Below are 26050 nucleotides of genomic sequence, written 5' to 3' on the forward strand. Positions count from 1 at the left end.
AGAGTGGATTGGCTAGGGAGTGAACCCCTCAGAAGCATGCAAAATCTTGGAAAGTTAATTGAGTTTGAACAAGCTCCTGGTTAAAATCCCCAGACAAAGGGTTCCCTCTCTCTTGTTCCCTTTTGCTCCACAACACACACTTGTCCATGCTTTTGTGTGTTCTTTCTCCGTAGCCATGTGGCCTTAGCAGCCTCATGGCCCATGGTCATGTGGACTTCACAAGGTGGATGCTGGACTGGACCGGACTTTAATGGGGAGCAGAAACTATGGACAGTGGCCTTTATTCTGGCCTTGCTGAAGACAAGATTGGACTTCTTCCATGGCAGGATGGACAGAGATGGGACCTTGGAGAGGAATAAAGCTTTCCAAGAAACTCATCCCCTTCCATAGGGGCCTCAGAAAATTCATTTCTTCTCACACCCCAAAAACTCCACTCCTGATGATAATGGAAGAACCTTAAATGTGTGTTACTAAGTCAAAGAAGCCGGTCTGAAAAGCTTACATATTGTTTGGCTGCAACCATATGACAGTCTGGAGAAGGCAAAACTATAGAGACAATGAAAAGATCCCTGGCTGTCAGGAGTTCAGGGAAGGAGGGTGGAAGGAGAGTGGATGAAAACAAAAATCAAAAAAACAGTTCTATGGAAAGTAATCTCACCATGTGATCGGGTCATAAATTGCCGGGGCTGACCAGCAGACCCTGAGTGACTGATGAGTAGATTACTCCGACTCAGTGTTTGCTGTGAATGAGGGGGCGAAGGAACTGCCTGGCTAATGCAACCAGACAGCTCGATTGCCTGCCTCATTAGGCTTTTATTGTAACAGCAGTTTAAGGTAAAGTTTATCTTTTAGATACAATCAGTAGGGTAATTTTGGGAGGACACGTGTGTTTGTAATGCCCTTTAAGCAAGGACACCCAAAGATTAAGCATAAGGATTCCAGTAAACACCCCGGGGGTCTGCACGCACACAGACTTGTTTGGAAAGGTCAAGGAATAATTAGGGGCACCGCCTTCAGCACTCCCCTAAGTCGGAATTCCGATAAACAGGGCAGGCAACCTTCCACACACTTCCCTTTTCTCCTAATGTCCTCCTTACAAACTTTCCAACCAAGTCTCCTGTGCTCCCCAACAATAAATTTCTAACTGGGCAGATCATGGCGATTTGTCACACCTCAGACACATAACGTCTTGACTAAAAGGCTTACCTTTGCCTTAAGCAAGCCCTGTCCATTCTTTCTGTGCTTCTAGGTAACATACCTTTGAAAAAGCATAGAGGGAATAAATAGTGATGGAAAAAATAAGATAAAATTAAAAAGAGAGCACATAGTGTTGTTAACTACACGGTAATTCAATCTCTGCCTTGTTTTCTCCCACCTCTGTGTAATCTTCCTTTGGTCCCTCCTTGATTTTAAATGCATAAAAGAAGCTGAAAAACGGTTATTCTTCAGAGCATTTGCAATCTTGCTTCCAACATATAGTCAGTTTGGCTCAAATAAACTGTTATAAAAATTCTCTACAGGTTTGGATGTTTCTTACATCAGCAACAGGAATATGGATAGGTGGAACACAAGAGATTTTTTTAAATGGGTGACATTATGCATTTGTCAATAATCATAGAACTTTACAATACAAAAATGAACCCTGATGTGAACTATGGACTTTAATACTAAAGTGTCAATATTGGTTCTTCAATTCTAGTAAATGTCAAGTATGGTAGCAATCATCTCAGGTAGAAACTATAGTTTAACTTTAACCCTGCTGTTTGGTTTCTGTACTTATTTGTTTGCTAAAATAATAGAAAAGTTATTTTGATTTTCTGAATTATATAAATTATCCCATTTGATTAAATACCCTATTGATTGTAATGTGAATATCCCATGGGTTGTGGTCATACTGGTCTTAGATAGCACATTTTCCTTTACCTGGGAAGGACAGCACAATTATCCCAAGGTCTGAGGCCTCCAGTTAACGTGTCCCTGTTGACTCAGTGTTCTGGAGACCCAAAACTGTAATTGAGATAACATGCTGCTTCTGCTTCTGTAAACTGCTTTTTTGCAAACCAGGTTCCTCATTCCAGACCCGAGGGCTCTAGATAATGTGTTTCTGTCAATTCAGTGATCCGGAGACCCAAAACTATAATTTAGATAACATGCTGCTTTGCTTCTGTAAACTGCTTTTGCAAATCTGGTTCCTCATTCCAAACCCTGGGATGTAATCAATACCTTTGTGATCTTTGCCTATATCAATCTGGTATTGCGGCCATCTTATCACTATGAGGTTTGGAGAATGGCCCTTCATAGTCCCGGATTGCAATAAATGTGACTCTTTAATTCAACTTCTTGAGGCGTCCTTCTGTGATTCGTGGGGTACATTACAACAAATGTACTACACTAATGCAAGATGTTAATAAATGGGGCAAACTATACAGGGGAGAAAACCTTTTTGTACTACTGGCTCAAATTTTTGTAAACTCAAAACCGTTCTTAAAATAAAAAAAAACTTTTAATAATAATATTTTAAAGCGCTCAGTCACACTGCCACTTATTTTTTCATTATTAATTTTGAAATCTTTTCATTTATTAAACAAAAGCTAGCATCCTCAAACTTGACCCAAATGAAGTGTGTGATACAGATGGAAAAGAAAAAGTTCAATGGTCACTATTAAGGAACAACTGTTGTCTTAGAAACATTTTATCACACAGACATACAAATCCCACATTGTTTTCAATGTTTTAGAATATGACAGCAGCAGTATAGTAGGTATCATAGCAGATCTGCTCTAAGAATCAAGATAAACATTTAAAGATGTAGGTGCTTATCTGGAATTTTTTGTTCTGGGTTGAGTGTACTAGTACACAGGAGGAAAGGTCAGACTAGGACTCAAACATTTTGTAATTTCTTTTGTAATCACTGCTCATGGAGAAGAATGGAGATATTAAGCTGGCTATTTTACTTTTTTTTTAGAAGTGAATTCTCTTCAGTTAGAAGATTTTCTAAGGCTAAAGGAGTTTTGGCCTTTGGTGGTTGCCAGCATCACATTATTTAAAGCATTTGTAATATCCCTACAGCCAGTCTCTTGTAACTGAAAGATAAGAGAGACGGTCAGAAGGTAAAACCTGTTCAGATTAGCTTACGCCCACATGCTAACTTTTTGGATGAAAGATTATTTTTGGTAAACAAGAAAGAAAGCTTCACAGATCCTCATAATTAAAAACTAATAATTAAAAAATATAATTAAGCTATGCAACAGGGTTAAAAATTATGGACCATGTTATATTTTCATATTTGAAGATTAAATGTTGTAATATATTTTATTTCACACAAGTAAATATAAAAATTAAAATGACCAACTACACAAAATCAAATAATATAAAATGTAAACTTGAGCCCCTGGGTCCTCATGCTCCACCTTGATTTTTCATCAAGAAATGTGCTATTTCTCAGCAACAACTTAACTGTTCTTTTTACTTTAGATAGGGCTGAATATAAATGCCTTCAATAAGCAACTACTATGGTTCTCTTAATTTCTTTTTTAAATTTTTTTAAAATATATTTTTATTGATATCAGAGAGGAAGACAGAGGGAGAGAGGGAGAGATAGAAACATCAATGATGAGAGAAAATCATCGATTGGCTGCCACCTGCACGCCCCCTATTGGGAATTGATCCCACAACCTGGGCATGTGCCCTTGACCGGAATCAAACCCAGGACCCTTCAGTTTGCAGGCCAGCGCTCTATCCGCCGAACCAAATTAGCTAGAACTTAATTTCTTATCTTTCTTGAATATCAGCCCCTTTTATTTAGTTAGTATGTATTTAATCCTTAGATTTTAGATGCCATGCAATGTGCTATTTATATAGTAGGACCTTTTATTAAGCCATATACAGTCTAATATATTCCCTAATAAGGAAGCTAGATAAGTAAATTTTAACTTCAGCACAGTGAAATGGGGCCAATAAATAGCTAGTAGAGAGCTTAAAGTTCACTCAAAGGGATATTCACTTCTACATGTGTCACTAAAGGCCTTTCAAAGGAAGTGCAATCGAGTGAAAATTGAAAGACAAATGAAAACTGATCAGGTTTGGAATTGAGTTGGAGGTATTGATAGAGGTGGAGGTGGGTAGCAAGGAAGAATTTTCTCAACTAAAGACAGAGTAGGTACAGAGATGTAAAAAGAAAAGTGTAGGATCCATAGATTCCACAAATCCTTGTCCTTCTATTTTTCTCATCCTCTTATCTAAATTCCAATGGCATTAATGGATAACTTTAACTGGAAATTCCATACTAAGCCTTGCATTAAGCATGTGATTTAGAGCAGAGAGAAGCGGGATTTTTAAAATAATAATCTAAAGGGGAATGATATTTACATTCTTTCCTTAGCTGTCATCTGTTTTTGATTTTCAGGACTGCTTAAGAGCTGAAAGCAAAGATTTTAGACAGAAGATGTTTTACAATTGAGTTGTTAGGTAGGATACAACCAAGCACTACAAAGCCTTCTTTGACAATTCTTAGTAAATTGAGCTGGGTCTCTGATTCAGGGTCCTTACCGCCCTCCTGTTTCTTTCCTGTCATTTTCTTCTCTCCTCTCACTCCTCCAGCAAGTTTATTCTTTGAAGGTCAACCTTAACCATCTTATTATTCATCGGTGAGTAAGAGGCTTTTTCTTCCCAAGCTGTCATACATTTTGCTCTAATCTTCTCCCTCATCTTCCCCTTCATTTCCTCTCCCTCCCTCTCCCCAACCCACTGATTGCTATGGGCAGATCTAGGAATTTGATCCTGAGCCAAGAATGAAAAATAACAGCAGAGGCTTTCTACATCCCTGTATGAATGAGCATGACTGTGTGGGGCTGAATGCATTTGCAGGTATGTATCTATATTTGTGTTACTCCATTGCATCACAGACTCTAGAAAGCCAAGCCCACAAATTAATCTCCACCTCCTTCTCTGGCATTAGGAATAAAAGCTCCTCAGAAACATCCTAGATGCACAACTCATCTTTTTTTTTTTTTTTTGCAGCTTAAAACCTGAGTGGGGATTTGAGGAATACTACACTGAACACTCAGTTTCACAGGATCATCTGGACAGGTTGTATTTTATTATTATTAACATTTTTATTTAGATTAACATATAGGAAATATAAATGCAAACTGTTTATCACAAAGCTGTTAAAAGGGAAATATAGAAAGAGTAATTCTTTATCAATACTTTAGTCACTTAATAATATAAAGGATTTACAACCTTCTTAAACCACATGTGTGTCATTACAAATAACATCTAGCATTTATGTGGTGCTTTTCTGGGTAAAGAGCTTTAACATAAAACCACAGTATCATAGTGATCTTGTAAGTCCTGCTCACTAGACATGTTTCCATTTTACTGATAAAGAAATACAGCAAGCAAGGCAGAAACAGAGTGAAGACTGACTTTTAGACTGGAGTTCACTTGCATGAAATCTGTCAGAAGCAGTCTATTACGACCAATGGCCTTGCAAACATTATTGTTACTATTAAATGAGAGACAGCAGATAAATACAGCAGAAATGCAAGTCCTTGGTAAATTACTGACAGATCATTGGCAGCATAATGCCTATTTTATCTAGGAGTCTTTAGTGAAACCTAGAAAGCCCAGAGTGACTTGAACTAATAATTAACTTTAATGAATGGTTTTGAGCATCTACTTAATGACACAGTGCTGAGGCCTGGGATAAAATGATGTACAAAAGGATATTCTCAGCTTTCAGCCACTTTACCTAAATCTAGGTAAGTCTAAGATGGTGAGGACTAAGTGAGCCTTCTGCATATACTCACCGTGGTATCCCAGCCCTTGATACTGTGCTTGGGGATGAAGTAGGTGCTCACACAGAGAATGTTTTCTGAATGAAAGGCAGATTGGGAGATGAAGAAAGGGAGGACAAATAAAGGAAGAAATAAAAAGAGACAGAAATGAAGACATATAGAGAAAAAGAAGAAATCTTTCTGAATTGAATTTATTAATCTGAGTTTTAACAAGTTTTTTATTGGTGTCTCTAGACAACAGTAACCTATATACTCAGATAATAAAATTGACCCTTTCCAACTGAAATATATCTTTTGAGAAAGAACAGAGCAGTTGACAGTGTGTCCATACATTGTAATATAAGATAATTTACCAAAATAAGTTAAACAAAGAAAGAGATTTTATTATATGCTGCCTAGTTTAATTCCAAGTACAAAATTGATCATGAAGGGGCAGCCAAAAAGTCAAACAACTCTTTAATGATAAGTCAGCTCCTCCCAATTGATTATAAGCCAATTCTTTCAAACTTGGTGGAACACCAAGAAAGTTGTTTAGATGAATAAACAAATTAGTAGGCAGGGCAAGTGATGCCTTTTATAAATATTTTTTTCTAGTGAGAGATCTCATTTCTGAGAGTAAGGGGAAGGTTTGGGGACCAAGCAGATTTATTAACAAATCTGATTTTACTAAAAATGTAATTTTGGTGAGATTACCTCTGATAAACCTGAGAGGGCAGTTTTAAAATAGTTGAGTTTGCCCTTAAGGACTGGGATTATTTTCCCCTTTTTGTAAGAACAACCATGATTAGTGCTGTTCTGTGGTTTCCAAAACACATGATAAGCCATTCTTTGGTTAAAAACAAACAAAAGAAAAACTCTTATATTGTGTCTCTCTTCTGTTGTGCAATCTGGGGCATACATGAAATGAATGTCATACTGGGTTGTCCCAGAGAACTTTAGACAAGTAAACAGGGACAACATTCACATTAGACATGTATAGATTGTACCCTCTCCAGTAGAAAACAGATCACTGACTATGAGTTTCTTCAGACAATTTTATATTAATATCCTTGGGAATTTTTAAACAACAAATATTTTTCCTGCTTTGAACAGATATATCATTACTATGTAATGTGTACTGATACTGAGAGAGTCCAGGGTCTGGTTCTCCTACATTATCATATAGATATGGCATAATAACAATAAAAGTTCATACTTATTAAGCATTTATAATTGGCCAGGCTTATGCCCTCATTTAATTCCCAATAACTGTTTCAGGTAAGTACAATTATTATCATCTTCAATTTGTAGGTGAGAAAATGGAGCATAGTCAAGTTAATTGGCCAGGGTCGTACAGTTTCAATTAGCAGAACTAGGATTTAACCCAAGGTGGTCTACTTTAGAACCCACATTCTTAATAACTATTTCCTCTGTTATCTACACCTTAATTATCTAAATTAATGTACATGTATAACCTTTAACACATATATGTTCTTCATTATATGAGCATATTTAAATATTTAGATAACCATACCAATCATAAGGCAAAAATTTAACACACTTGCCTATCCTATCTAATAAAGAAGGAATATGCTAATCGACCCTCATGCCCATCACAAAGGTGGCGGCACCCATAGCCAATAAGGAGGGAATATGCTAGTTGGCTGCCACACCCTCAAAGATGGCAACACCCACAGCCACAAGATGGTGGCGCCCAGTCCCCTCAGCCTGCCTCTGGAGTCCACCAGTCCCCTCAGCCCTCCAGCCACCCAGGGCTGGCCCAAGGCGCAGGCAAGCCTCAGATGGTGGCTTCCCAGCCTCCCAAGGCTGCCTGAGTACAGGTAACCAAGGCCAGCTGAGGCTTGCGCTCCTGGCAGTGGCAGCAGCAGAGGTGTGATGGGGCGTCACCTTCCCCTGATCGCCGGGTCACCACCCGCCCCTGAGGGGTCCTGGACTGTGAGAGGGGGCAGGCTGGGCTGAAGGACCCCCCTCCAGTGCAGGAATTTTCATGCACCAGGCCCCTAGTATAAATAATAATATCCTATACAGCAATATTTTAAAAGGGGGAAAAACAATAGATTTCTTTATCAACAATAAATTACTAGCTGTAAATCAGGAAAAGCTAATAATTATTATTGGCAAAATGGATCAAAATGATTAAAATAACCAATAAATATATAAAATATGAAAATTATAAAATATGAAATACCAATTTAGAAAATATATATATATATATATATATATATATATATATATATATATTCTTATAAAAAATTACAAGTAACTTCCAGTACTGGTGAGGATGTGAGACAATAGGCAATTCCATATGTTGTGTAAATGTTTACAATATTTCAGTGATTTGTTAAAAAATATCAATATCTTATACATGCATAACTTTTATTTTGACAATCCCATTATTACTGAAAAGATAAGTGTGAAAATACATATGCTCAAAGATAGTCATTAAAGTACTACTTATTTCAAAATAATTGAGAAAAACAGGAATTTCTATCAATAATTATATCATCTATGTTATATCCATACTATGGACTACTATGTTTCATTTATAAGAATAAAAACAGAATTTACGTATTAACAGAAAAATATGTTCACATTATGTAGTTCAGTGAAAAAATAGATTATAAATAAATATAGAATGTGATATAAAATCTAGATTTTAATATACATTTAAATATTTGGAAGCATAAATACAATGCTATTAGGAATGATTATCTCTTAAGATTATAATAAAGAGGATACTTTTCCTCTATGTTGTTTAATTTTTTTCAAAAATTGTGCCCACAATTATACATTTATATGCACTTGTTTACATGTATGCATAAATGTGTGCATATTTATTCTTTCTTGTATAAGACAAATATGGTTGCATCTTCAAGAAATATCATGCAGGACAAACCTAACCTAATTGATAATGATGTCTGCTTTCTCATATGACTTACAAATAAGATTTTTAAATAAAACCTTTTAAGTCTGGCTTAACATAAGTAAATAGCATTCATTTTCCTTCCTCTGGTGATTATAGAAAGAGGATATATAAACTTTTTACAGGAAGGCCAATGGGGAGGTTATTTTTGTATATTCAGTTAACAGTTGGAGTGGTTCCTAACTAGGGCAGTGATCTTAACTATAGAAAATAGAGGAAAATAACAGAGATAGAATCAATGGGACTTAATGTCAGGTGCTGGCTGATAAGGAAGAGTTAGGAGGCAACATCTGAAAGTTTACATCTGTAATGTGTAGCTAGAAATTTAGTGGGAGAAACACTACAAGAAAAAGACTTCAGTATAAGTCATAGGTCTAATTATTTGCTTTCATTTGTAGGACACTTATCTTTCTAAAATTTTATCATCAGCTATTTCTTCCTTAGGGTTAATCCATTTGTTATAGTATCTACTAACTTCATTTCCTCTCTCATGGATTGGAATTCTCTATTACAGGAAACACATTAGGAGGCTAAAAGAACTACTGCCTTCAGGAGCCTCCTGTTATAATACAAACTCTCTGAAAAACACAATAAAAGCTACCACTGTCACGAATCTATGAGTCTATAACAGCCTATCGGGCAGCTTTCTGGCAAGGATGAATAAAAGAGAGGTCTAGAAGGACAAAATTTGTTGAGGTACTATATCAAAAACTCAAAATGGGATAATTTGGGGGTGAGATGGTAGTGAAAGAAATTGAAAGTCAATGAAAGAAAATTCGCTTAATTAATAACTCTGTGATTAACTCTGAACATGAAATGGGTTGTAACAGGGCCAGGAGATGAATTACCAACTGATAACCATTTGGTTTAACCTGATAATTTTCAGACAAGTCACTCAATGGAGTGTTCACTACTATACTAATGATTAACTGAGACAGAAAAGTAAAGGTAATATCTGTAGTCACAGAGGAACCTTCTCTACTCTGAAGAATCAAGCCTTAGATATCAGTTACAGTGTCATTGATTTCATCTCTTTTAAATACACTCGCCAAGCCTTTGAATTTTTCCATTAAATAAAAAAAATATTCAGAAACTGAGGAAGCTGACTTTGAAATCTGGCAATAGATATCAAATGTGACCTCAATTTTATTGTTATTTAACGTAGACAAAGTTAATCAATGCTTTGCCAAAATATTGTTGTATTTCTGAACCTCTTAGTCTTTTTAAATGCCGAGCAATTTTGACAGAAAAAAATTGAAGGCTCTACTATTTTCATTCATGGTGGAATTTATTATATACTAGAGTCCAGGTGCACAAAAATTTGTGCACTTGGGGGTCCCTCAGCCTGGCCTGTGCCCTCTCGCAGTCTGGGACCACTTGGAGGATGTCCACCTGCTGGCTTAGGCACACTCCCTGGGGGATCAGGCCCAAGCTAGCAGTCAGACATCCCTCTGGCAGCCCGGAAGCCCTTGGGGGATGTCCACTTACCAGCGGGGAGCAGGCCTAAGCTGCAGTCACACATGCTTAGCGCTGCTGAGGAGGCGAGAGAGGCTCCTGCCACCACCACTGTGCTGGCAGCCATCAGCCTGGCTTATGGCTGAGCAGAGCTCCCCCTGTGGGAGCTCACTGACCACCAGGGGACAGGTCCTGCATTGAGCATCTGCGCACTGGTGGTCAGTGTGTGTCATAGTGACCAGTCATTCCCAGTCATTCTGTTGTTAGGGTCAGCTTGCATATTACCCCTTTATTATATAGGATAGAGGCCTGGTGCATGGGTGGGGGCCGGCTGGTTTGCCCTGAAGGGTGTCCCGGATCAGGGTGGGGGTCCCGCTGGGGTGCTTGGCCAGCCTGGGTGAGGGGCTGATGGGTGTTTGCAGGCTGGTCACACCCCCTTCTGGGTGGGGGTCCCCACTGGGTTGCCTGGCCAGCCAAGGTGAGGGACTGATGGCTGTTTGCAGGCTGGTCAAGTTCCCCCCCAGTGGGTACCCCCACCCCATGGAGGTTTGGTCAGCCTGGGTGAGGGGCTGAGGGCCATTTTCAGGCTGGTCAAGCCCCCTGGCGACGGAAGCAACCCGCCTCTTCTTTTTTTCTTTTCTTTTTTTTTATTCTGGGATTTATTTACCTTCTATAATTGAAACTTTGTTGCTTTCAGTGGAGCTCAGAGCTGGCTCGGCAGGCGGGAAGCTTGGCTTCCTCCATCACTGGGGCAACCGAGCCTCCTGCTCACTCCAGCTCTGTGGCTGCCGGCCGCCATCTTGGTTGGGTTAATTTGCCTATAGTCGCTCTGATTGGCTCTGGGTGTGGCTTAATGAGTAGCGAAGGTATGGTCAATTTGCATGTTTGTCTTTTATTAGTGTAGATAAATATTATGTATAAATATGATAATAGCAATGTATCATATATTTCTATATAGTTTTAAACATTTTACTTTATAATGCTTTGCATTTTACTATTCTTTTATATGTTAGACTTTATCTCCTTAAAAGGATTAGAAACTCTTAAAGCACCAAGATGATGTTATATATTTCTTAAATTCACATTTACCCCATATGCTCAACAGCTAAGAAATGCTAGATAGACAAGGAAATTTCAATATACAGAGCTACTGTTAATGTTAAAACATTATAAAACACAAAGTGAAAAAGATACCTCTTTTTTTTCTTTTAGTGTACCATTTTGTGATGGCTTCTTCGAAAGGTGACAATTCTGAATTCTTTAGCAGAGTCCATGGAATTCTAATGTATAAAGATTTTGTCAAATATTGGGATGATGTGGAGACATTTCAGGCAAGATCAGATGACATTGTCATTATCACCTATCCCAAATCTGGTGAGTCTCCCTATGATGTCTAACTTGTTCCTGTCTCCTAATAATGACAGTCTCAGCTAGAATGGTAAGTATTAAGCTGTTTACTTCCTCCACGCTCTTTCTCCATATTAAATAAGGTCAGATATAGTAGTTTCTATAGACATAGAAAAAGGGGCATGTTGCCCTAGCTGGTTTGGCTCAGTGGACAGAGCGTAAGCCTGCAGACTGAAGGGTCCCAGGTACGATTCCAGTCAAGGGCATATACCTTGGTTGTGGGCACATCCCCTGTAGGGGTGTGCAGGAGGCAGCTGATCGATGTTTCTCTCTCATCAATGTTTCTAACTCTCTATCTCTCTCCCTTCCTCTCTGTAAAAAATCAATAAAATATATTTTTTAAAAAGAAAAAGGGGCATATAATAAATCTATTGTAAGATCATAATTTATACCTATAACTTGAGCAGTACTATTGAAAAATGGGTATTATTGGCTTCTGGTCAAGATGACAGTGTAGATTAAAGTAGTACTTGAAACTTCCCACAATCACATCAAAATTACAACTAAACTACAAAATAACCATCATTCAGAACCACCTGAAATCTAGCTGAACAGAAGTCATATAACTAAGGACATAAAGAAAAAGCCACATCGAGACTGATAAGAGCGGTGGTGACACAGAACGGCTAATCTCACTCCATTGTTCTATTTACTCTGCCACTAGTGGACTTCTAAAACTCAACCCTCTGCCCTAACCGGTTTGGCTCAGTGGATAGAGCGCCAGCCTGTGGACTGAAAGGTCCCAGGTTTGATTCCGGTCAAGAGCATGTACCTTGGTTGCGGGGCACATCCTCTCCAGTAGGAGGTGTGCAGGAGGCAGCTAATTGATGTTTCTCTCTCATTGATGTTTCTAACTCTCTATCCCTCTCCCTTCCTCTCTGTAAAAATTCAATAAAATATATTAAAAAAAATAAAAATAAAACTCAACCCTCCTAAACTTGCTCTCTTATTTAATGTATGTCGATGCCTTTCCATACTTTAGTATGAATTATAAGATATTTTATGCTTGTTGTCTAATTGCCACTATGGCTTCATGCCCACTCATCTCTTCAGGTGGACTCTTTGATCTAGGCTTCACAATCTATTTCCAATTCTTTCCCTCACCACTGTAATATTCTTAAGTATCTGACCTTGAATTAAAAAAAAAAAAAAAGACAGTTCTCCTGACTGGTAAAATCCTTCCCTACCTCACAAAACTGGTGAATTTATACCAATAATTTGTTAAGTCTAAGCTCAATTATTGAAGGCATTTCTTGTCTAAATATCGCAGCAGCAGAGTCATACTGAATTAAATGTTCCCCTTTTGCAGTCCTTTAAATCCCTGTGTTCACTGGTATTATAACATCTTAAGAAAAAAATAACTATTGTAATTAGTGAACATTGTTTCTAACTCTTCAAAGGGCCTTTGATCACCATTGAACCAAGAACCAGATTTATTTTTTTCAATATCCTCTGAACTAAGACAATTTGAGGCATAAAAAACTAGCAGTAAGTTTGTGTTTGAAAGCATACTTGGGTGTATCATCTGTCATTCAAGCCTCCTTAGTTTCTAAATGTAAAAATTTAAATCCAAACTGTTATCAGTGTGCACAATGTCCCAATTCATCATGGACAAATTGGCACTCCTACAACAGGTATGTTTTACTATAATGTTCATCTTTATTTATTGAGTCTTATGGCTATTCTGGCACCTTTCAAATAATATTGCACTGGTACCATCCTACTTTATCCAGCTATAAATTCATCACTTCCATCGCCAGCCCAGCATGGTCAGTGGAAGACTCAGGTTTGTTTAATTTTTACAGGTACAACCTGGCTGAGTGAAATTGTAGACGTGGTCTTTAAAGATGGTGATGTGGAAAAGTGCAAGAGAGATGCCATTTTTAATCGAATACCTTTCTTAGAATGCAGAAAAGAAGAGATGATGAATGGTAATGTTTAAGTTGATTTTAAAAGCTATACTATACACATCTTTTAAAGTGTGGATGTAGATGATATATGGAAAGAGACTGTAAGCAACAATGGCAATTACTATTATGTCTTTGACATTGCAAAACATGTAAATTTAAATGAAAATCTTGACAGAGATTATGGTGTAGCATGTGTCTAGAAAAGAGTGAATAGGATAGTTCTTATATGTCTCAGTAGAACCTAGTAATATGTATTTATGTCTCTATGGGCTAAATGTGGTAATATTTTAAACACTAGAAAATTATACATTTTTAAAGGATCTATGCAAAAAGATATGCATCGAAGATTGTTTTAACATTGTAAAAAATTTCTTAGCCATATTAGTTAAGAAAAGAATACTTAGAAGTGATATTATAACACTATAAAATCATTAAAAATGTTAGGCTATCATATGTTTTTTGACATTGCAGTATCAGTGTAATATATTGAGGAAAAAGGAGAATTAGAAAATATTGAAAAATTTATGTGTGTATGTGGTATTTGGATGGCTGTGAGTCTGAGCATATAGATAGATATATTTGTAGAGAAAGCTACTGACCCAAATGTTAAGAATGATTTTTCCAAAGTGATGAAATTTTATTTGATCTTATTTTTTTTCTCTATTATTTTCTCTATCTAAAATTCTGTCATAGTTAGTATATATGTTGTATATAATATTATCATTAATAAAAGATAAAATCTTAGTTATTTCTATTTTTTAAATATCTATAAAATCCATATAAATATTTATAATTTTTGAAGTTATCTAACCTTTAATTTTTTATAATCCAGGGGTAAAACAATTAAAAGAGATGGCATCTCCTAGAATCTTGAAGACTCATTTGCCAGCGCAGCTTCTTCCGGCCTCATTTTGGGAAAAGAACTGTAAGGTAACCAGAGTCAAGTATTCTTAAAACTTTATCCAACTCCAGGAAATTTTAGAATATTCAAGTCATAACTGTGTTGTATACACGCTGGTTTCTTTATTCTTTCATTGAATCTATAAACATTTAATAAATGTTCAACAGGGTTAATAATAGCTTTGATGAGAAAATAAAATTCACTTTTTTTTCTGTAGCAACTAGAGGTTTTATAGTAGGATCTTAACATTGAGATCCATTTTTCTTAGAATAAAATAGAAGATTTTCTTAACAATTGTTTGAAAATGTGAAGACTTGAGTAAGACAAGTTAGTGAGCCTAATCATATCTCATAAACCAGGGGTGGGAATGTCTGGCCCAAGGGCCATATAAAGCCCACAAAATCATTTGGTCTGGCCCTGCAAAAGCATTAAGGGTAAGTTCATTACATGTTTGACCAGGCTAATTTTTAAGTGGACAATTTTATATGATGTATTAAATATCCAAATGGTCCTTGGCAGAAAGAAGGTTCCCCTGCAGGTGGATACATCAAGAAGAGCCTTTCTTCCCTGATGGCATTGCTCAGGAGCCTGAGGACGGAAGTGGGACACCGCAGGGATGTGCAGTTTGCTTTTGCAGAACGTTTTCAGTAGCATTGTGTATCAGACCTAGAAGAGGCCACACAGATCTGATCCAACTGACTTATTTGGTGGATAGAAATTTAGGTCCAAAATGTTGGTGCTTTGTACAAGATGATAGAAAATCTTAGTGCCAGAACTAGCAATTAAAAACCAACCGTCCTGCTGGTTAATTTGCTAGTGTTTCCTCTTTATGTAAAACAGAAACTCAACAAGATATTGGTGAAGATTACATTGTCCCTGAGGTGAATGTGCATATTGACCCACATGAACATGATTTTTTTTAAAGAGCGTGAGTGAGGAAACAATAGGACTATCTTTTTCTTTACTATACAGAACGGTGGTGTAGTATAAAGATCAGAGGACTTTACTGTTGACTGAGTGATTTACAAATCATTTACTCTCATTGATTTATTCTCAGTGTTGTTTTGGGACTTAGCTTCAGTTTAGTTTCTTCACTTATAAATTAAGGATACTAATCTATCTGGTCCAATTTATAACAATGGAATTGTGACTCTTAAATGAGGTGTTATATGTAAAAATAGCATAAAAATGAAAAGTGAGAATTAGCATTGAACAACACTTTAAAAGATACTGTCACTTCAGGCTATTAAAGGACTTTTAAATAACTGTATGCACTTTCTAAGTTGATTATGTAATTTGTTATAGTTGAAAACACAAATGCCTTTTTTAAAAAAATCTTGATGAAACTATTATTTAAAATTTTAGATTTTTTAATATTCGATTTTACCCTCTTAGATGATCTATCTTTGCCGGAATGCCAAGGACGTGGCTGTTTCTTTTTATTATTTCTTTCAAATGGTAGCTGGTCATCCAAATCCTGGAACTTTTCCAGAGTTTGTGGAGAAATTCATGGATGGAGAAGGTAAAAACAGCTTCCTCTCTTTGAATTCTTTCAAGGTAAACTATACAAGACAAATGGTGTCTCTGAGCAAAAATGTTTGCTGTTTTTCCTGGTCTGTTATTTTCCCTGATCTTTAATTAAAACACAGATGTTCTAGATGCCCTTGAACTTTAGCGCAAATTTTCAGATGTGGATGGCAAATTGTAGAATATAGAAAGTTCAGCTTAATGCCTAAAAATATATATTTAGGGGGTGGAGGTAACAATTTTTCTCTCTAAGATTGAGACTCAGGGTCCAATTTTTTCTCTTGTTCTTTTTTATTAGAAAAGTATTTCACAGAATGTTATTAGCACTCTATTGAACAAGAGGAGGGAGAGAATAAAGGAGAGAGAATGTCCATTTGTTTCCAAGAAAAATTTCAGGTGTTACATGAGCCACAATTTATAAAGACGTCTGAATATCTACGGAGTTTTTACGCATTCACTCAGTGTACAGCCTGAATAATTCAACTAGATTTCTCAGAACAGTACAAGAATTAGTTGAGCAGTAATTCTGGAAAATGTTGCCTTTTTATTTAACTAGAGACGAAAATAACTAAGTATTTAGATTTGAGGAAGAAAGGGGTCAGGAGATTCTAGTGTTAACTGAAGAAGGCCGTTCTGACTCTGCAGTAATAAGTTGTAAGGGAAATGATAGCAATGCCACTTTTATACCCATAGAAGCTAATATTGACTCACTAAAAGTAGGATATTTGTGCTTTATTTTTATTGTTGTATTTGAGAAATTTTATGCTAATGCATAGTGAATAAAATATTTGCCTCAAGATCATTAAAACTCACATTGTAAGGCAGAGAAACATAAAGTTGTACCTCCACAAAAGAGATAAGATAATTATAAATAACATCATGTAACTTTTCCTATAAAGAAAAATTGCCAATAGAGTCAAAGAATAGAAGACATATGCAATGATTTAGTGCAAAGCAGAATACTTGGATTCACACATTATTAAATCATTTTGTGAGCTTTTATTGGCTGAAACACTTGGATATATTCGAGAAAAAGATAAGAAGGGAGAAAGGAAGAGATAACATTTGATCATATCATATCATCTCCCAAATCTAATTCTTTTAGAGTGAGAATGACACTAAAGTTTCCTAAGAGAATAACTTTTATCATAGAAACTGCAAGTACTGTAATAAACTATTATGTAGTTACTAGCTTCAGTTGCCAAAGCCAGATTGTAAATGGCAAATTTGAGAACTGGGCTGACTTCTTATTATAAGAAAGTTGATAGTTCCACTAACTCAACTCCCTTCACTAACAATCTGATTTTACACACACACACGCACGCACACACACACACACACACACACACACATACACAAATGTTTCAAAAATGATTTCATAAACTCTGAATCAATTGATGGGAGGGGGACTTCCTTCACTTGTTCTCTGTGCCATAAACCATGTCACAATGACGGAAGTTGAGAATATGTTTCCATATATAAATTATAACATATTTTGCCTCCTTGCTGCAAGGAAATGTGCTTCAGATGTGAGGCTGATTTCTAGTTTTCATTTCATGATCATTTATTGATATTTATTTATTGCTACTGTTGTTTAAACATTCATTTTTCAAGCTGTATAGAGATGATACTGTGCTCTTATGTTGCCTTTATCTCTAATTTTAGTTCCTTATGGTTCCTGGTATGAACATGCAAAATCTTGGTGGGAACTGAGAAAGAATCCACGTTTGCTATTTCTTTTCTATGAAGACATGAAGGAGGTGAGAAACAAAACAAATGGACAACTTAGTAATTTCTAAAATGTTAGCATTTGGCAACACTCTAGATACAAAGGTCTACCTTTAAATAAATGATGCTGTCCCCTCCAAAAATTACAATTATCCAGGTACTTTAACACAGATTTAAAGTTAGTAAATACAAGTTTCCTGTGAATGAATGCATATGTTTAAACCCAAGTCTCAAAAAATTACCAACAATAAAATTTGGAAGAACTTGAGTTTATAAAACAAACAGCAACACATGCACACACATACACAAAAGGAATCACAGCAGGCAAAAAGAGTCAACTAATCTCCAAATCCATAGATGTCTGGTAAGGGCTTAACATAATTATGCTTAATATGTTTAAAGAAATAAAAGAAGAAATTGAGATTTTTACAAAGAAGCAAGAGGTTACTAACCTTAATAAGTCAACTTGGGAAAAAATAAAATAGAATTTCTAAAATAATAAATAAAAATTAGAAATTAAGAGATGGTTTAAATAACAGTAAGACATGGCTGAATCATGAATTAGTAATGTGGAAGATGGAGCTGAGTTAATTCTATAGAATTTACCACATTGAGATAAATAGAATACTTTATTTTAAAAATGTAATGGACATGTAGGATAACATGACAAGGTTCCACATATATCAACTCAAACCTTCAGAAGGAGAGTTAAGAGAATGCTTAGAACAGCAATATATAAAAATCTGATGACCTCAAAATTTCCTAATAGCTTAGTTTTTCTCTAGCTTCATTAGTAATCAGGATAATTCCAAATAAAAATCACTATGAGATATTATCCCATACCCACCAGACTGACAACAATGAAAAAGTCTAACAATAATAAATGTTAGTCAGGATATGGATCAGTGAGAAGTAACATACAGCTGATGGTAGTGTAAAAGATACACAATGGAATAAACTTGTCACTATCTACAAAGGGCAAAACGTGAATGGAACTGAAGACCCAGAAATTCCACTAGTAGATATATATTCTTGAGAAACTGAATATGTACAACAATCTTTACCATAAACATTGGAAACAACCCAAATACATATATAAGTAATAATCAATACATGTCATTTAATTCAAATTGGAAGGGTCAAGGAACTCATCCTAAAGAAGGTGATACATAAGCTGGTTTAATAGGTAGTCTATAATTTGTAGGACAGAGAATTTGAGAACAGCATTCTATGTACAGAAAATTACATGCCAGAATAAGCATTATGGTTGATACTGAAAATAGTTGCATTGAGTGATGTAGTTGGATAATAAGGAATATAATAGTAGTGGCATGCATAGAGATGGGGATGTTTGTAGTTGTGGTTCATATATAACATCTAATGTTCCATGCTGAGTACTTGAATTTTTACATATTTTCTTAACCTGTCTGGTTCCTTTGTTTTTCACTAGTTTCACCAGTAAATTAGAAGAAAAATGAAAGTTTTCTGTACATTTTCAACCCAAAGCTTAATCTGTCACAGTAGACTGTACTATTAGATAGTGTATGTTAATATTAATAGATATTTATTTAGTGTATTGAGGATTATAAAAAGTATTGTACAACATCATCTCACTTAGTGTTCTAACAATCTTTAAATTATCTATTTCTAATTTATTTTTATTGATTTCTGAAATGAAGGGAGAGGGAAAGAGAGATAGAAACATCAGTGATGAGAAAGAACCATTGATCAGTTGCCTCCCATACGCTTCCTACTGGGGATCAAGCCTACAACCCAGGCATATGCCCTGACTGGGCATCGAACCTTGATTTTCTGGTTCATAGGTCAAAGTTCAACTACTGAGCCACCCTGGCTGGACAAAGTATCTATTTTTTTAAAAAATATGTTATTAAAGTATAGTTGGCATAGTAGATGATATTAGTTTCAGGTGTACAACATAGTGATTTGACATTTATATAACTTTATGATGTGATCACCACAATAAGTCTAGTAACCATCTGTTACCATGCAACATTATAATGGTACTAGGGGCCCAGTGCACGAATTCATACACCCTGAAAGGAACTGTGGGCCTTGAGGCTGTGGTGGGCACAGGGGTGGGTCTTGGCTCATCCTCTGCACCCCTGCCCAGCCTCTCCTGCTGTGGCCCCTAGTCCCCTCTCTGCCAGCAGCCCCACTTCCGCTGCCACCGCTTCCATGCCCTGATGGCGCCAGCCCCGCTTGCACACTCTGATGGCGTGGAGCAATTGAGGCCGGTGCCAACAGCAGGTGTAAGTGGGGCCAGCGCCATCAGTGGGTGCAAGCGGCAGCTGCTGGCCTGATCACCCCTCTGGCAATTGGGGCTGGCAGTGCATGCGAGTGGTGGCTCTGGCACTGGCAGTAGGTGTGAGCAGGGCCGACACTGGCAGCAGGTGCAAGTGCCCAGTGGAACCGTGTCATGGAAGCAAAGAATTTTCAGTAACCACCTGATGACAGTGACTGGCGCCCCACCTTGGTCTGGCGCCCCTGTTCACCTGGCTCCACCATCCTGCCACACCCGACACCCACCATGTTCCGCACTCTGCCACCTGCTGCCGATGCCCGCCATGTTCTACACACTCCCCCCTGGTGGTCAGTGCATGTCATAGTGACCGGTTGTTCTATTGTTTAGTTGTTCAGTTGTTCCGCCATTTGGTCTATTTGCATATTAGCCTTTTATTATATAGGATTATTGGCTATTTCCCCTGTGCTGTACATTACACCAACATGGCTTATTTATTTTATAACTGGAAGTTTGTACCTCTTATTCCTCTTCACCTTTTTTACCTGTCCCCCCACTCTCCTCACCTCTGGCAACCATTAGTTTGTTCTCTGTATCTATGAGTCTATTTCTGTTTTGTTTTTTTTTGCTCATTCGTCCTGTGTTTTTCAGATTCCACATATAAGTGAAATCATACAGTATTTGTCTTTCTCTGACTTATTTTGCTTTGCATAATACCCTCTAGGTCCATTCATATTGTTGCCAATGGTGAATTTTTTTTATTATTGCTGACTAATATATAAATCACACATTTTTAATCCATTTGTCTGTCAGTGAACTCTTAGGTTGCTTCCATATCTTGGCTGTTGTAAATAATGCTGCAATGAACATAGAAGTGCATACATTTTTTTGAGTTAGTGCTTTTATATTCTTCAGATAAATATACGGAAGTGGTCATATGGTAGTTTTTTTCTAAAAGTTTTGAGGAACCTCATAGTGATTACTTCAATTTACATTCCCACCAGCAATGCACAAGGGTTACTTTTTCTCCACATTCTTGCCAAACTTATTTGTTGACTTCCTCATAATGGCCATTCTGACAGGTGAGAGGTGATATCTCACTTTGTCATTGTGGTTTTTATTTGCATTTTTCTGATGATTAATGATATTTAGCATCTTTTCATGTCTGTTAGCCATCAATATGTCTTCTTTGGGGAAATGTCTAGTCATCCTCTGCCCAGGTTTAATTGTGTGTGTGTTTTTTTTTATATTAAGTTGTCTGAGCTCCTTATATATTTTGGATATTAACCCCTATTGGATGTATTATTCGCAAATATCTTCTCCGATTCAGTAGGTTGTGTTTTTATTTTGTTCATGGTTTCCTTTACTGTGCAGAAGCTTTTAAGTTTGATGTAGTACAATTTATTTATTTTTGCTTTTGTTGCCCTGGCCTGAGATAATATATCCAAAAATATATTCCTAAGATTAATGTCAAAGAGTTTACTGACTGTATTTCCTCCTAGAAGTTTTATGGTTTCAGATCATACAGTTAAGTAAATCATAAATTTGAGTTTATTTTTGTAGATGGCGTAATAAATTTGTATTTTGTATGTGATATGCGAGAATGTACATGGTATAAAGTACCTTTTATGTACATTTTATGGCTGAGGAAATTTGTGTTTAGAGAAGTTTAAAATACTGCTACAGGAAGCATTTTTCCTCATTAGAAGTCCAATTCCAATATCAGTGGGGAGAGGGGATTTCTCTCTCTCTTTATAATTCAAATAGTAATGCATTCAATGTTAGTAATTGAATCTTCAAAATATTTTTTTCTTCCTAGGATATCAGAAGAGAGGTGATAAAAGTGATACAATTTCTGGGAAGGGAGCCATCAAAGGAGCTTGTGGACAAGATTGTTCAACACACTTCATTCCAAGAGATGAAAAACAACCCATCTACCAATTACACAATACTACCAGATGAAATCATGAACCAAAAAATATCTCCCTTCATGAGAAAGGGTGAGATGGTCACATGATTTGCCTGATAGGAGGTCACAAGTTGAAACAATTATAGGCAAACACCTACAAAGGCCTATTCATATATGTGGACTCTGCTTGTTTTCTGCAGTGTTGTTTCACATATGAGAACTCTCTTTATTGTGTTACCAGTCTTCAGAGACATAAAACATTAGTTCTACTACTATTACTAATAAATTGCTATTACTTATTGATTACTTAGTAATAGATGCCAAGTGCATGAAATTTGTGCACTTGGGGGAAGGTCCCTCAGCCCGGCCTGTGCCCTCTCACAGTCCAGGTGGTCAGTACACATCATAGTGACCAGTCGTTCTGCCATTTGGTCAATTTGCATATTAACCTTTTATTATATAGGATATGCAGCATCTATACTAATAAAAGGGTAATATGCTAATTAGACCGGGTCGACCAGACATCTTCCAGATGTCCAACTTCCTTCTGGACAAAGCCATGATGGTGGGGGTCAAGGCAGAGGCGGTTAGTGGTGATCAGGCTGGCAGGGGAGCAGTTAGGGGGCAACCAGGCTGAGAGGGAACGAGTTAAGGGGTGATCAGGCTGGCAAGCAGAGGCAGTTAGGGGTGATCAGGCAGGCAAATAGAGTGGTTAGGGGTGGTCAGGCAGGCTGGCAGGTTGAGTGGTTAGGGGTAGTCAGGCAGGCTGGCAGGTGGGCAGTTAGGGGCCAACCAGGCTGGCAGGCAGAGTGGTTAGGGGTGATCAGGCAGGCAGGCAGGTGAGCTGTTAGGAGCCAGCGGTCCTGGATTGTGAGAGGGATGTCCCAGATTGGAGAGGGTGCAGGCTGGGTTGAGGACCGCCCCTCCGCCCCCCCACCCCTGTGCACGAATTTCATGCATCGGGCCCCTAGTATTATAAGAATTCCCAGCATTCAGTACAACCTCAGCCCCAGCACTAATACCCTCTGCTACCTATCATTTACTAGGCCAGGGAGCTTTGGTGCTATACCATGTACATTATGTAAATACATATAAATTTAAAATTCTAATTATCTTTAAATTTTCACTAGAGACTCTGATGAGATACATACAGTTTATAAAACCAAACACATGTAGGATATGCAGAGTATTGGCACATCTAGACTTACTGATATGTGAAAAAAACATGTGGGTTTCGGTGTTCATCTTTTTTTTTTAGAAGCAGAATAGAGAAAATCTTGCTCTTTGATCTAAATTGCCAGTGAAAAGGCGAGGACATTTTTTAATTAATAGGAATAACAAACCTGCCACTGGGTGAAAACAGGGAGCCCCTGAAAAAAGATATTTTAATAATCCATTTCTCAGATTATCTCAGTCTTTTTTACCACAATGTCCATATATTTTTCTTGATTTCAGAGAGAAAAGGAGGGGGGAGAGAGATAGAAACATCAATGATTAGAGAGACTCATCAATCGGCTGCTTCCAGCACATTCCCCACTGGGGATTGAGACCACAACCCGGGCACGTGCCCTGACCTGGAATCAAAGCGTGACCTCCTGGTTCATAGGTCAATGCTCAACCACTGAGCCACACTGGCTGGGCAAATAATATCTATATATTTTTAAATTAAAAAATGAGTAATTATCATGCTTGTAAAGGGCTGCTCACTCCTGTACCCTTAGACCCTACCCAGAATACATATTTTCTACCTTTTGCTTTTTGGGTTATTTCACTGGGAAAGTTGAGAACTTCTTGAGCTAATGTGGAAAGTGAACTGTTGACATTTAAAATACAGGGTGACTTCCTCTGCCAGGAGAGGGCTGGATGTGGTGGAAAGCAAAAGAGAAGGGCCTTCTAGACTATTGTGATAACCCAGGTGGGAAACGCTGAGGAGCTCCGATGACAGTGGCAGCAGAAATGGAGAAAAGGAAATGAGTCTGAAGAAAGTCTGAATAGGAATAAAGAAGGAGATGTAAGATTGAGGGGGCAACCTCCAAGTTTATGTTTTGGATAACTGGTGCCGCCGTTAATCAGGTTATAAAAAAGAAAACTCAATTTGGTGGGGAACAATATGAATTAATTTGTGAACTAGTTCAATTTGGTATACTTGTATGGAATTCCGGTGGCAGTTGGACATGGAAATATAAAGCTGGATTTAAGTGTTATCAGCATGAACATGATATTTAATATCTTGGGCATGTGTAAGATCTCATATTAAGAGGAAGTCCTAAAGCTGGATTTAAGTGTTATCAGCATGAACGTGATATTTAATATCTTGGGCATGTGTAAAACGTGGATCTCATATTAAGAGGAAGTCCCAACACTGGAGAGGAAATTAGAGAAAAAAAGTTCAATGAGGTAGCATTAGCGAGAAGAGTCAGAGAAAGAAATTTGCTGTTTGTTGTTGCTGTTGTTTTAACAATCACAACAAATCCTTTGCAAGCTCAAATATATATATTATTTATGGCATATATTTTATTATTGTAATCAAGTTGTTAATGAAAGTGATGAATATTAGAAAACTTCATGATTCCGGCTTGAAGACATAATACTTTTTTTTCTTTTGTTACAGGGATTATAGGAGACTGGAAGAATCACTTTACAGAGGCCCTGAATAAGAAATTTGATATGCACTATGAGCAGCAAATGAAGGGGTCTACACTGAAATTACGAACTGAGATCTAAGAAAGGCTTTTCTAACGTATCAGAGGTTACAGCTTTCCTTATTTTAGATTGCTAGAGAAGCAGTCATGTGAAAGGTTATATGATCAGGTTCACATGGTTATTGAGATCTCAATATACAGACACACAATGATTTTTGCCTGATATTATCTTTATATATTGTTTTTTATTCTTTTTCTCCTCCTCCTTTTTCTTCTTTTTACAAATATTACACAAAGCTATAATCTATGGTAGTGATGTAGAAACACACAGATAGTTGAACTTAGAAGTACATTAAAAATAAACAAGCATTCCAAATTATTTTCATGCTGCCCCCCTCACTTCCTCCCCCCCCCACACACACACTTAGTAGTATATTTCGTATTTACATGAACTTTGAAAATCATGGAAGATATAACTAAAATCAACAAATAAAATTGGGGGCATAATTATGCCTATTATGTAGTTCCTGATTTTTTTCACTTCCTGCAAAATACTTAATTTGGAATTTACTTTAATCTAATATAAATTTTGGCTATAACAGAATTATTCAGATGTCCATAATACTCCCAATGAGTGTTATTTATACTTGAAAGCCATATATAAAATGTAATGAATTTGCATTCTCTAAGCTAAAGTTTTACAAAATGTGATATTTGCCAATAAAAGAAAACAAAAACAAAAGGAATAGAAGAACAGTTATTGTTTTTTTATATAAACTGCTGACCAGTATGCATGTTTTATCAAGATCATTAAATACAAGGAATATTTGAGAAACTGTCACATAAATGTAACATGGTATATGTGGATGAGATCCTGAGGAAAAAAAGGATATTAATTAAAAACTCATACAATTCTAGGAAAGTGTGAACTTTAGTTAATAATAATATATCAATATCTAATCTAATAAAAGAGAAACATGCAAATTGACCACACCTTCTCTATACCCCAAGCCACGCCCACCATCCAATCAGAGCAACTATATGCAAATTAACCTAACCAAGATGGCAGCTGGCAGCCACAGAGCTGGAGCAAGCAGGAGGCTTGGTTGCCCTGGCGATGGAGGAAGCCAAGCTTCCCACCTGCCCTGGTCGGCTGTGGCCTCCGCTCAAGACAACAAAGTTTCAATTATAGAAGGTAAATAAACCCCAGATACCTGTTTCCAGCCAGCCTCCACTGGGAGCTTGGGTGGCTGGGGGCAATGGCCAGCCTGCAAACAGCTATCAGTCACTCACCCAGGTTGGCCAGGCACCCCAGCAGGACCCCCCCTCCCTGAAGGGGGTGTGACCAGCCTGCAAACACCCATCAGCCCCTCACCTAGGCTGGATAGGCACCCCAGCGGGACCCCCACCCTGATCCGGGATACCCTTCAGGGCAAACCAGCAGGCCCCCACTCATGCACCAGGCCCCAATCCTATATAATAAAAGGGTAATATGCAAATTGACCTTAACAGCAGAATGACTGGGAATGACTGGTCACTATGACACACACTGACCACCAGGGGGCAGACGCTCAATGCAGGAGCTGCCCC

The 26050-nt window shown here is 37.3% G+C and overlaps 1 protein-coding gene across 1 annotated transcript; it reads left to right on the plus strand.

The window, feature by feature from the left end:
- Positions 1–11392: 11392 nt before the first annotated feature.
- On the plus strand, positions 11393–24551 carry SULT1E1 (sulfotransferase family 1E member 1). The gene is made up of 7 exons (XM_023744336.1): positions 11393–11550; positions 13389–13514; positions 14326–14423; positions 15790–15916; positions 17587–17681; positions 21729–21909; positions 24430–24551. Exons 1-7 carry the CDS (start codon positions 11403–11405, stop codon positions 24540–24542), a joined length of 888 nt encoding a protein of 295 aa, XP_023600104.1. The 5' UTR covers positions 11393–11402; the 3' UTR covers positions 24543–24551.
- The last annotated feature ends 1499 nt before the right edge of the window (positions 24552–26050 follow it).

The sequence above is a fragment of the Myotis lucifugus genome, unplaced genomic scaffold (genome assembly GCF_000147115.1).
Source record: "Myotis lucifugus unplaced genomic scaffold, Myoluc2.0 scaffold_449, whole genome shotgun sequence".
Lineage (NCBI taxonomy): Eukaryota > Metazoa > Chordata > Mammalia > Chiroptera > Vespertilionidae > Myotis > Myotis lucifugus.